The 13,687-nt window shown below is 39.8% G+C and overlaps 1 protein-coding gene across 6 annotated transcripts in view; it reads left to right on the top strand.

Moving 5' to 3' along the window:
• Positions 1–13,687, top strand: part of LOC139471817 (polyamine-transporting ATPase 13A3-like) — a 66,989-nt gene that overhangs the window by 11,365 nt on the left and 41,937 nt on the right. For all 6 annotated transcript variants that reach the window (XM_071254320.1, XM_071254319.1, XM_071254318.1 and 3 more), the window contains exons 2-6: positions 370–461; positions 9,181–9,348; positions 10,420–10,478; positions 12,668–12,829; positions 13,564–13,641. In XM_071254320.1, coding sequence (XP_071110421.1) covers positions 370–461; positions 9,181–9,348; positions 10,420–10,478; positions 12,668–12,829; positions 13,564–13,641 — 559 coding nt within the window. The remainder of the gene's footprint in view (positions 1–369; positions 462–9,180; positions 9,349–10,419; positions 10,479–12,667; positions 12,830–13,563; positions 13,642–13,687) is intronic.

Genomic DNA, 13,687 nt, shown 5'->3' with positions numbered 1-13,687 from the left:
GTATGTGATGAAGACACGGAGTTAATAAAAAAGTAATATTTGATTGGCTTATTAACCGAAAGCACTTGATGTCAACATCTACCCAGCCACCCACCCACTCACCCACCCAGTCACCTGCTCACTCACTCACTCACTCACTCACTCACCCAGTCACCTGCTCGCTCCCACTAACTCACTCACTCAATCACTCACTCACTCACCCACTCACCCCCTTTCTCACTCACTCATAGCTGGTATTTCTTTTTGGGTCCAAACGTTTCTTGCCCCAAGATGTTGATCAGTACAACTTGGTAGACAATTTGATGTGCAGATGATCCAAGCAATATTGTTGCAGAAGCGTTTGATGATGTGGATGTTTTGCCTTCACAGATAGCACTGCTTCAGTCAGCCTCAGCAACATGGCCAACACCAGGCTCCTCCTCACCAAGATGATGCTGAACGATGGGGGAGAGGAAGAGTTGGTGAGTTGTCTCCCCAGCTTTTGTTATACTCACAATCTCATTAAATCAGATATTTTACTCCAATGCAGTACCTCCTTCCTGGGGGTGTCGGGTAGCCTTGTGGTTAAAGCGTTCGCTCGTCACGCTGAAGGCCCGGGTTCGATTCCCAACATGGGTACAATGTGTGAAGCCCATTTCTGGTGTCCCCCGCCGTGATATTGCTGGAATATTGCTAAAAGCGGCGTAAAACCATATTCACTCACTCACTCACTCACTACCTCACTACCTCCTTCCAGATCCGACAAACCTTAAGATGATCAAAGGAACTGTCACAATAGTATACTCACTGACCAAAGAAACGTGAATACCACACATGTTGGTGAATATATGAACAAAATACTCATATTCAAGAGATACTGGAAATCACATGCAGGATATTATCGTGAGTGAGCAGTTCCCAATTGGAAACTAATAAAGGCCTAATCATATGCACACACACGCATGCACGCATGCACGCACACACACACATTATTCTGTTTCCTTTTGATGAGATCATAATTTCTGAACCGAGTAGCTTTTTTCTCTTTCTGACATGCTGTTGAATTTGGACGATATGAAAATGAATAATCTTTTAATTATGTTACTGTCGCTGACAATGTAAAATGTGTACCCCCTAATGTTTTATTTTTTAGCATGTTAATGCATACCTTCTCAATGACAAGTGAAATCTGAGTGCCCCTCATCTGTTCAGACCCAAATAGACCCATTCATTTGCTTCAGCTTTTCCCCTATTGTAAGGAAGGGGCACGGGTGGCCCAGTCATCTAAGGCATAGCTATTCGCTGTGCAGAGTTGTGTCCCTTGGGCACGCCAGAAACCTATGATTGTGGGTTCGAATCCCAGTTCGCCCCGATTATGTTTCTAGGTTTGTCAGCACCATACCCGTGCTCGTGGGTTTCACCAAAGTGGTAAACGTCTGAGACCTGCATCACTTCGGGCATTCCTCCCACATTAAGCTGACACGCCATGATATAACTGGAATAGTGTTAAAAGCGGCGTTAAACCCAACTCACTCACTCTCTCACACCTATTGTAAGGAACAATCTTTTAATCGTGATTATAGAGACTGATAATCACCAACAAAAAAACAATTTATTAACAATAAATAACAATGGAGAAGTTACTGTAATAGTAAGCAAATATACAAGAAAGTCCCGAAAGAAATCAACATACTTCATGCCGCTGGTGAGCAGTGACACCTTTATGCATAGATCACTTTTGCGGTTGTTTTATATATTAAAAACAGATGTCTTTGACGATAACAAGTCTGTTTTAGTAAATCTAAAGTTTATTTCATCACACTAGTTTTTGTTAGTTATTATCGATGACAACAATTTCATATTGATAATCATTAATATTTCTTCCCATCGACGATAATTCTGATTATCGATTTTTTTAGCCAGCCCGAGGTAATACTGTGCAGTGTGTGCAGTCATTTGCATGAATCACTTGCTTCATAAGCAGCATAAGTATTGACAACAGTGTGAAGCTCTGCTAGTCATGCTAGTGGAAAGTATGAAAATGTCCGTTTCCTTGACATGCTCAGACTGTTTTTCATATTTATTTGCATAATGTTTGCAATATATATATATACTACTCCAAAGAAGTGAAGCACTTATTCTTAAATTTTACTATTGATTATTTGTCATGGCATGACAGTTTATCGGTCACTGTGAAGAATATGTAAAAAAATAAAATATTTCTTTCAAAATCAATTGTTTTGGTGCCCTGTTGATGGACATGCTGGATTAAATTACATTTGTCAAAACTGATCCAATGTCTATCACTTCTGGAACTCAACGTGATGAAAACTGTTAAACCACATGGAATGATCGTCCCACCAACCTGTCACAATCATTGCTCTGTACGTGATAAATGTGTATTGATCAGAAATGTGTGTAGGCTCGTCAATACATTACCAACAGCTTTGAATATCAATAATCAAGCCTGCACTGTAGGATGTGTGTGCACAGGTATTCCCTAGCATCTCTCCCAGCTGTTGGCCGTGTTCATATAGTTTATCTTTCTGTATCATGATCACTGTCACTGAAATTGCTGAATCTATGGCTTAATTTGAATACTTCTTGTTTTACGGACAATATGGTTGACACTTGAACATGTTCCTTGCAGCCATTTTGAAGAAGCTGTTGTCATGGTGTATGGCTTTTTTTCTTCAAAATGTCTTAAATTTAGTGGTGGGGCTCAACACACATGATGTGTTTTTTTGTGATATTTATTTCTTTAATATTTGTTTAAATATTGGGATTTCTCAAAATGCATTTCCTCACGCTGTCCCCTCAGAAATTACCAGACAAATGGCATGAATGTTTCTCCTCATGATGACATCATATTTTGTTCAAGTTATTGGATTTTCCTGTCAGTAATAAGTCAGAAATTGATGAGAATGTTTTTTTAATATCAATACTGACAACAGCTTCCGTTAGTAGCTGTCTTTGTTGACATTTTAAGCTGTAGACTACGTATCTAGCTACGTATAAACTTTGTGGCACTAGGTCACATGACTGCAGAAAGGTGAGGTGAAATGGGGTTTAATGTCGCGTCCAAGATCATTGCACTTATATAGCAACGTGCATGTACGTGTATGTATGTGTGTGGCTGCTTGTACTAGTCCGGACTGATGCCGATTTATAGTGCTAGCTCACTGAGATACCATGCCGCAGTTTAACATGAATACCCCACTCAGACACTGACTCCGAGCCGACCAGTCCTTGTTTTAGCCCCTTAATGTCGAGCGCCAGACAGGGTAACAACAAGTACCATCTTTTAACGTCTTTTGGTATGATGCGGTCGGGGATCGAACCCCGGACCTTTTGAATTTTCCTTTCATGTCCCGTGTTTTCGAGGCACACGTTCTGTATTTCAGTGCCGGCTCGGTATTAGCATTGCAAATAGAAAAACTTACACCAACAATTGGCATTTATAGTGTAATACACTTCTTATAGTGCAGGGGCGGTCGGGTAGCCTAGTGGTTAAAGCGTTCGCTCGTCACGCAGAAGACCCGGGTTCGATACCCGATATGGGTACAATGTGTGAAGCCCATTTCTGGTGTCCCCCGCCGTGATATTGCTGGAATATTGCTAAAAGCGGCGTAAAACCATACTCACTCACTCACTCTTATAGTGCAATATATGTCCATTATTCTGAATTAAACCTTGTTTATTTACTATAATTAGGAATCGTACTCATTGAAACTTCATCGTAATTTTTTTCAAATTTATGCTTGTTTGTGGCACTCAATGTCGCTGTTCGGTCTTTATTATGTTGTGTAATACGATTCCTTGGATCAGGTAGTCTCTTAAGGCTTTGTTGGCGCTGGCCTCATCTGGGGCCATGGATCAGGACTGGACCGAGATCAATGCCAACAGGGTCGATCATTTCCAGATGGTTGTGGATTTTCAACAGAGGCAGACTGCCTACTTGCGCAATCAAGGAGCTCTTACTGTGCCTTGTTATGTTTTCATCTGCCACTCCAAGACTCTGCGTAGTTGTTCATTCCCGTCTCTAAGACGTCCACGACTGAAGTCAGCAGCAATACCATATCTCGAAGGTTGCATTCCATCATCTCCTTCAGGCATACAAGAGAGCAAACCGCCAGCTAACAACACTCATGAGATCCGGGTGGTTGTCTCAACAATGGCTCTACACAGTAATTGCTCTATTAGAGCCATCATGGAAGGATGCTATTGGAGATCCGACTTGGATTTTGCCAGCCACTACCTGATGGCGTGGCCTTAGAAGACGTCAAGAGCGTTCGCAGTTTTGGCCCTCTGGTTGTAGCCCAGCATGTCACCAAGCCACAACGCCATTAAAATGCTATTCCTCTCCAAAGCCAGCCTATCTGACTCGGGCACTGTTCACAAGTTCCACAGGGGGGTTATTCTGCTACCCAGCAGTGACTTGGTAATCCAGTTTCTGGACCCAAGCGCACGCAATTGTCTCTTGCTGTTTGTTAGTGCAGAAGAGATGCACGGTACTGCTGCTCCAACTTCGCGTGGTAACAATGTTTACTGAGGACCATATCTGAAGTTGTCCCCTCCACCGTACCTTCAGATACAGAGTAATGCAGGATAAGTTTAAAAAATCTAGTAAAATTTAGATTATTTTTATATATGTATGCTTTTCCTGCATTGCTACATCTAAGGACCCACCCGTTGCTGATCACCATCCTGTGTTGTCTTCAGACAAATTATGTGTGGCCAGCAGTAATATGAAGATTCCTTGATGTCACCACTTCCGGTATGACGTGGCAGCTGTTGATTTGGGCCCTGCTTCTCTGGTCAAAGTCCAGCAGTAAATGCATTAAGGAGTAATGCAGGATAAGTATACAAATATAGTAAATAACCTAGATGTTACAATTCCTTTATTTGGCCGGGGAGGGGGCTCACCTGACTGCTTGTCCAGCTTCTGATGTTGGCATCAGTAGTGGTAAACAAGATCTCTTCAGAAACCACTGGACCAATGAAGCTTATACTTCACATGCTTGTTCCAACCAATCATGATGCCTCAATTTGGTTCAAGCTGTTTGAATCTGATTTTTATCCTCCCGTTTTTCAAAACGGAGGGATTTTGCGATCAGCATGTCCATCCATTAACTGTCCATTATTTTCCATTTCCGGAGCAGAAACCAAAACAGTTGAATATTTTTCGATCAGACTTGCTATACAGATCAGTGTGAGCTTGTGCCTTTTGATGATTTGGGATGTTTAATTTTTATGTTGTCATGATGACAAGTTGGAGTTTACTGAACCAAAAGTTGCTTTCAGTGGCCAAAATCAATTTCCAAGTTACAACAGAACAGGGGGATATTCAATCTCATGATGACTCTTGTTAATATGGCTGTCACTCAGCCCTGTTGCTGAAAACTTAAATGAACTTTGGTATTTGTGAAATCAGTAGTTGGGCTCCACCCAATTAACTTTCCATTTTGCTTTGTTTTGGAGTTTGACCTTGCTCTGACCTTTGTATTTTGACCATTCTTTTTAATTCACTGGCTCGGCAAACATCCTTTGATATTTCCAGACGGAGGAAACTGAACTTTGGCATGTGTGTATCTTCTCTTGATGACGTCATATTTTGTTCAGATCTATAGAATTTAGCGTTAGTTTTCAATCCTCAGTATTTATGCACGAGATATTTGAACAAAAATGATGACAGCAACTTTTAAGCATGGTGAGCTACAGTGCCTTGTCACTGTCTTTGATTGTTATTATTTTTGCCTTCTTAATTCTGTAAATGTGAAAATGGTCATTGTGTTGCAAAAATATCTATTATCCCAAACTTTAGTGAACAAGTGCTTGAGTTGGGTTTAATGCCGCTTTGAACAGTAATCTTGTTACATCACAGCTTGTCAGCTGGATGTGGAGGAAAGCCAGTTTAGAAACTTAATCAGGGGAACTGGAATTCCTACCCATAGTCATAGGTTTCTGGTATACCCAAGGGACGTAACTCTGCACAGCTAATTGCAGCCCCCCCCCCAAAAAAAACTATACAATATACAATGGTCGGATATACTGACATATACATGATCAATAGTGTACATGGTCCTCTTGGTACATTGGTAGGGACATGCCTTCAAATTGACAGTTAAACACCAGGGCTTCAGATCATGTTTTGAGCCATTGCGTATTTGCTCATATTTTACATTTGGGTAGTGATAGTCTCCTTTGGGTGTTCAATATAATTTTACTCTCTTGTGTGGAGTCTTTTGGGTATGCTACTGTTATGCTATTAGGTTTCTGAAATGTTTCATGCATAGTTTTTCATCAATAATAATTGAGTTAGACCATTTGTATATAATATATATATATGACTTTTGACAATTGTTTTTTGGCCGACTCTCTATTACAATAAGTTGAAATGAAAAAAACCCTGAGTTTTTATCACCGCTCTTGTAAGAAAATAATAATAGGTATTGAAATCTTCATTCTGACAAAAAAAAACAATCCATTATCTTTCAGTATCTTGTCGTGTAAAAATTTGTTTGTTTTTCATTCAGCAGCAACAGTACGAGGTTGAATTTTAGGACAAGCTGAATATTAGGACAAGCTGAATATTAAGCCAGATTGTTTGTCAACCAACTTATAAAAAAAACACACGGCCTTATGGTGTATATTTTGTGAATAAAATATACAACTATGCAGCTAATCTGGCATTGTGTGGAGCAATGTACAGTAAACTACGGTGATGATGAACACGCTTATAACGAACTGACGGATATAACGAACTTACCTTTTTGGTCCCGACTATTTGGTGTTGTTATACTGTTTATATGCTTATAACGAACTACGGTTATAACGAACTGAATTTAGTAGTCCCTTTGAGTTCGTTATAACCGTACTTTACTATACTGTTTTGACCTGCCTTATGCATAAATATGAAGGTTGGTGAGTGAAATAGATGTGTTGTCAGATTGTTTCCTGCATTGTTTCATGTACATGATGTATTGATTAGGAATACATCATTTACATCGTCTAGTGGCACTATCATCATGATGTAGCAGACTGCTTCACATGGCGTCATATCACGTATTCTCCTAGGCAGTATTTATTACATGCTTTTATTCCTATTGATTTGTACTCACTCACTGGGCCTGAGGACGGAGGAATTGCTGACCATATTAAACAATTGTGCCTTTTTTCACACCTTTTTAGAGATCATGTCCTGAAATTTCAGTTGGAATTGACAGTGTTAGCTGAAGGTTTCAAATAGTAAATATTCAATAAAACCTACAAATCTGAAAACACATGTTTTTATCTACATTGTGAATGGCAAATGTTACCAATAATTTTCCTGAGCATGCTCATGCTTCCGGAACTCTCTCAGCTATGAGACAGATAGACATGGCATCACCATCATCTCTCTAAGATGCCAGGATCGCATGTGCTTCCATGACAACAGAACCCGTCTTGTTGGGTAATGTGGAGAAAGTCAATTAAACCTATAATGTTCGGATAAATATTAATCAAACTTAAAATAGGATGCAATTGCCAAACAGAATGGGTTTTTTTTAGATTTGGTATGAGGGAAAAAAGATACTTTTCAAGAAAAGTATTCATTTGGTGTGAACAGTTTTCTGGGGTTTGAAATCCCATGTAACAAGTAAAACAATGTTTTTACCGCCAAAAGTGTGGCACAGTGCCATTCATTTTGCAATAAATTGCTTATTTAATGCCTATAAATAGAGAAAGGTTAATTGAGCATGATCATATTGAGGAGATGTCCCATTTTCTGCATTGATGTGAATAGTTGTGGTGTACATGGTGTAAGTGACCCATCATCTGTGTCATTAGTTTACCATCTGTGCTCCTGGGAGGCACAAAAGTGGAAGGTTATTTCAGTTCAGGTTTTCCTCCCTCGTAAAGCTTCCACCCCCACCCCCCATCCCCTGATGGCTTATAGTGTTTCAGGTGATATCTAATTTATACCATCTGCATATGCTGCCCCACCTGTCACATAAACTCACAGCAGTGATATACATGTTTTATTAACAGGAAATGAGATGATGTGCCATTTTTATGAATAATATTCATTGCAGTAGAATTCGTGTGTGTATGATGCCTGCATTTAATCAGTAAATAAGGATCTTTGAATAAATACAATGGCCAATTGTACAGTATTGTTATACGATTGGATTTTTCATGTGTATTTGTACGCAAGCAACTCAAATTTAATTGGGAAATGGTTATTTATTTTGCACATTCTGCATAAATACACAGCTCTGTGAAATACTGTTCAATGTGAAATTAAAACCACTCACCCTGATGTAATAGTCACTATGCTAATATAACAAGTGTGTATGCAGGACAATATTAACAATGGGCAAGCTGCCCAATAGTTAAGGTATTAACAATGTGTTGGTGCACTAAGAAGTCTGTCATGCGCAATAGCTCCACCAAATTAACAACGCATTGGTGCACATGCATTGCAGACACATGTCACATTGCTGATGAATAATTTGCATACCGGGTACTTGTTACAATGTATATGGACAAGAGAAATTTGCCCAATATAAGGGTGTTGCTATATGTTATCCTTACAGGGACCAGTGGACAAAACTGGTTGTTTCTAATGCTGCAAGACAAACGAAAATAAGAATCTACAATCTGCAGTCCATGGGTTCTAATCCCAGATTCTTCCTACCGGTAGTTACAATGATTGGCTTGACTGTCAGCCGTCAGACCTTCATCTCACTGAGCTTTTCTCTGACATTACAGCTGACATGCTGTGCTGACTTACTTTTCAAATCAACATCCAATGTACATAAGGCCTTTATTTTGCATTATTTCAAACAAGTATGGTGATAATTTTCAACTTCCAGATTAGTACTGCTACTAATGAATGAAAAACTGACTCGCAGGTCACACCATCAAAGAAGCAAGATTGTGAAACGATAACAAAAGATAACCGATTGCCCTTTTTTAAGACCATTTCTTACAAAGAGTTGTGATAGAATCTTGCATTTTTTCCATTATAAATGTGTCAACCCAAATATTATTTGTCAAGCCTGGTTTGTTTTTTTCATTTTGTCAGTGACGGCGGTCTTGAAAATCAACCCTGAAAGTAAAGGCCTAATCTCAACTGTCTCTCTCAACATAGTCAATATTCTGCTATGAAAAAAATGAACTGAATATGTTTTACATAAGGCTACATTTTGTTTGTAGGTTCTTCGGTCATATGAAAAGGATGGGCTGAAGATGGTGATCTTCTACCTGATGGTGGTGCTGTCCCTAGGCCTGGTGCTCCTCCTCATCTACTGGAAGCCGGAGCTGGAGTGCTACCTCAAGAAGAGGCGATGTGCCCTATACAAGGCGGAGGTCGTCATGATAAAGGTGACATACTAACCTGGTTAAGTTGATGTATAATGGATTCAGAAGGGTAGGGGGAAGTAATTTATTACTAGCCATGAGCGCATGGTATGAAGGAAGACATATTGAAAGACCTCTTTCCTACTCTCCACTAACTGAAGGGTTAACTCAGGAATTAGACTGCTGGGAGTTATCTCCCCTTGACCTTGTATGACTATAATATAAAGACAAAGCATAAGTTCAGGGAGAACAGATTCCTGGAATGTCATACTTGCAGAAACTAGGTTGGGGATTAGATGATCAAAATGGAAGAGCTCCAGGAAACACTCAAATCTCACAGTTGATATCAGATGACCATTCTCACCATGCTCACAAGAAACTCTGTTTTTTACCTCCTGTTTTGAGTTTATTAGCTTAGTTTTTAGTATTTTCACAACTAAAGTTCTCATAATCAATTTCAGCTAATAGAAATTAATGTAAGGGCGGTACCATCTTCCCGAGGCAAGCGTATCCACTGGCCTATATCAAAGCCTAGTTTCTACCATCTTCCCGAGGCAAGCGTATCCACTGGCCTATATCAAAGCCTAAATTCTACCCTTGTCACATCAAGGCCACTTTTCTTGGCTCGACCCTGGCACCACCTTGCGTAGATCACAACTTGTGCCCCTTGTAATGAAAATGCAATATCCAATCAGATAGCTGTTCTTATCTCGTATAACTTCACTAAGATGGTGACCGAGTCAATCAGATAACAAAAACATAGGCAATCATTGGGGGGATTATACAATGTCAAAGATATGTTTGTTTCAACAAAGGCAGGCAGCAGGAAATCACTTTCATATGAAGGTGTACCAGCCGTGGATGTTGATTTTGTGAAATGTTGTCTGATTGAACTATCAATATATGCGATAGTCCAATCATATTTAGCACAGGAAAGTGGGCTTGATGTGGCAAGGGTGGAAAAAAGACTTTGATATAAAGGCTAGTGGACGCTCTTGCCACGGTAAGATGGGGCAATACATGTTTGAGACAACTAGAATACATGGCTGATGAAACTGAGTGATTATTTCTAAGGTTACTCGTTTATCTTTTCAGGACCATTATGGCCATGCTAGCGTTGTCAAGGTGGACTATATCTTTCTTGATGATGTCAGGTGAGCTATCATGTTTCTACACAGTCTATATCTTTTCGATGTCCGGTGAGCTATGGTGTTTCTCACCACAATGATCCAGTCTTTTTCTTCCTTGAAGCTGCAGGTGAGCTATGGTGTTTCTCACCACAATGATCCAGTCTTTTTCTTCTTTGAAGCTGCAGGTGAGCTATGGTGTTCTATCCACAATGATCCAGTCTTTTTCTTCCTTGAAGGTGCAGGTGAGCTCTGGTGTTTCTATCCACAATGATTCAGCCTTTTTCTTCCTTGAAGGTGCAGGTCACTATGGTGTTTCTATGCATAATAATCCAGTCTTTTTTTTCCCTTGAAGGTGCAGGTGAGCTGTCGTGTTTCTTTCCACAATGATCTAGTCTTTTTCTTCCTTGAAGGTGCAGGTGACCTATGATTTTCTATCCAGCTGTCGTGAATCACCAAATAAATGCATTTTGGCACACTGCTCAACATATATCTTCCTTTTTGTCACATGTTAACCTTGATTTGACCACATTGAATACTGAAACTTCTCATTGTCATAACTGTTCATTGTCGACTTGATGGGCAAGTATTCGCGAGGACAATTATAGTTCGTTTAGTAGGCATGTTAACCACCATCAGCTGTTCATGTCGTTCATTTCGTTGGCATGCAGTTATCAAATTTCGACAATGTATGTTTAGATCGTAATTCAATATATTAAGAGTGATGACATGAAATAGCGACTGTTGTAAATGGTATTACAGTTTGTTGGCCCAAAATATATTATTTATATTCCTGTGTTTTCGTCAATTTCGCCATCTTATTTCTGTCTGAAATGTGTACCATATCAGAGGCCGGGTCTCTGACTGTATCAAATGAAATCTCATCAATATGGACTTTTCAATTATTTAGAAGTGACAGGGGGGCATGGGTGGCACGGGTGGCACGGGTGGCCCAGTGGTCTAAGGCGCCATGATTCGCTGTGCAGAGTTGCCTCCCTTGGGCTGGCCAGAAACCTATAATTGTGGGTTCAAATCCCGGTTCGCCCCGATTATGTTTCTAGGTTTGTCAGCACCAAACCCGTGTATTTCACACAGAAGGCGGCATGTGTGCCACGTACAGCAGCCAGAAAATGTTTACAAGTAACCGGAAGTTGAAAAGACTGTTGACATTCACAATGATTAAGAGTTACATTTGAATGATTTAGTCACAGTTTTCAATTTTAATGGCCAAATTTGGAAGCAAACGTATCATAGCATATTTTAAAAATTCTAAATCCAACTTGCTGTTTGGCCACTAGAAATAGTTCAAAATTTGAAATTCACGTCCAGTAGCCATTCTTGCACGAGGGAACGTTCATGAAAACTCTTCCACCAGTGCCATCGTATCTTAAGGCTAGGTAAATCTCATCTAAAATATGATCGTTTCTGATCTGAAATTTGTAGATTATTATGGAGAAAGAGTGTGATTGCCTTTTTTTCTCTTGATTTCTGCATGGATGCACATACATGTAGATCAACATCTTTGATTTCTGCTAGGATTTAGGTCTTAAAAAAATATGTTTAATGACTTGGAGTTGTAGATGATGGAATAAGATTTTCGTGATCTACCAAAGTGTTTAGTTTGTTAAAACAAACACTCGTTTTGCCAATTGGGGATAAAAAAAATGTTGCACACTCCACCATTGTCAGCTGATGCAAAGCTCCATGCAGTGATATAGGAATTGGTTATGCACAGAAAGAGATAGCATGCAGTGTTGCGAGTTTGCAAATCGCTGTTTCGTTTGACAACTTTTGACATTTGAGTAAACTAACGTGTAAGTTTTTTGTTGACATTTTTCGGTACCGTAGAATAATTTATTCAATCAATTTTTAATTTTTGTAGGTACAAATGAGTGTTAATGCAGATAAAACTATTGAAAGATCTACACGATTTTCAATCGCGCTGATTGAATGTTGATGCCACATCTATGAGAACTATGCAAGAATATCGCGGAATCGCGGCCAAAGTCAATCCCTGCTTTGGCATGTATGCTTCTCTTATGTTGACATTGTACTTTGTTCAAATCAGGACATTTTAGTGTTGGTTTTTAGTCCTCAGTAGTTATGCAGAAAATATAATGAAGGTTATCGACTTTGAAACTGTTGACTGCGTATGCTACAGTGACATAGCACTATGATCTCTACAACTGTCTGTCTGTCTGTCTGTCTGTCCCCAGCACTGCCGAGGGTTACAACCGCCATGTATACCATGATGCACCAGTAGATGTGGATGACACGACCGTCCTTGTCACGGGAGACAGCCCGACCATCAGGTACTTCGACTTCCAGCAGATCCGCTACATCTGGGATGCACAACAATACACGTTCAGGAAGTTGGAGTGAGTTACAACACACTTTTCTGGTTGGATGCTGATAAACTTTTAGCTCACCTGACAAAGTTAGATGAGTTGATGTCATACTCTTTGTCTGTCAGCAATGGCAGCCAAATTGAAAAAATAATTATTGCCTATTGCTCTTTGTGTCATTCTGAACCTTGATATGCAGAAAGCATAAAATGTGATAAAATTCTTTTAGATTCTTTTAAATATTTACTCAGCTAATACATTTGAAGTGTCATAGCATGTTCAACATCTACTCTGAAACATGTGTTAATGGAACTGACATTTTGTGTATATGCCTGCAATACTGTTTCTAAAATTAGCCACAGCTGTCCACATTCAAAATGTCCCTCATCATAGCTATATATTCATGTCTCAGTGTGTATGTTAACGGTTTAAGGCATACACAGTTGGGATGTCTCTTTTTCACAAGCTTGTAGTGTCATGCTCATACTTCTTTACCATGTTTATCCTTGTATGATCTTGCTGACTAAGCATCATATTTCAGATAATTCTTGTGGGCTACAGAACCTTGTTGCTCTATGAGTGAGTAAGTGTTATTGTACACCATTTTTAACAATATTCCAGCAATATCACAGCGGGGGACTCAGAAATGGGCTTCACACATTGTACACATGTGGGGAATTGAACTGGGTCTTTGGCATCGTGAGTGAACACCTCAACCACAAGGCTACCCACCACTGCTGTGACTATATTTACATGTTCATTTTCAGAGATTTATCAAGCGGAACTCGCTGTGCCACCATCCATGACGAGTTTCCAGGACTCTCTGCTTCAACTCAGGCTCACAAGTGAGGTTGCCCCCACAGGGATTGAGGGTTAGAATAGGTCCCCAGT

Source organism: Haliotis cracherodii, unplaced genomic scaffold, assembly GCF_022045235.1.
Source record: "Haliotis cracherodii isolate W230 unplaced genomic scaffold, xgHalCrac1.p SCAF_23, whole genome shotgun sequence".
Lineage (NCBI taxonomy): Eukaryota > Metazoa > Mollusca > Gastropoda > Lepetellida > Haliotidae > Haliotis > Haliotis cracherodii.
The sequence above is the reverse complement of the archived record's forward strand: the minus strand, read 5'-3'. Positions and strand labels throughout refer to the sequence as shown.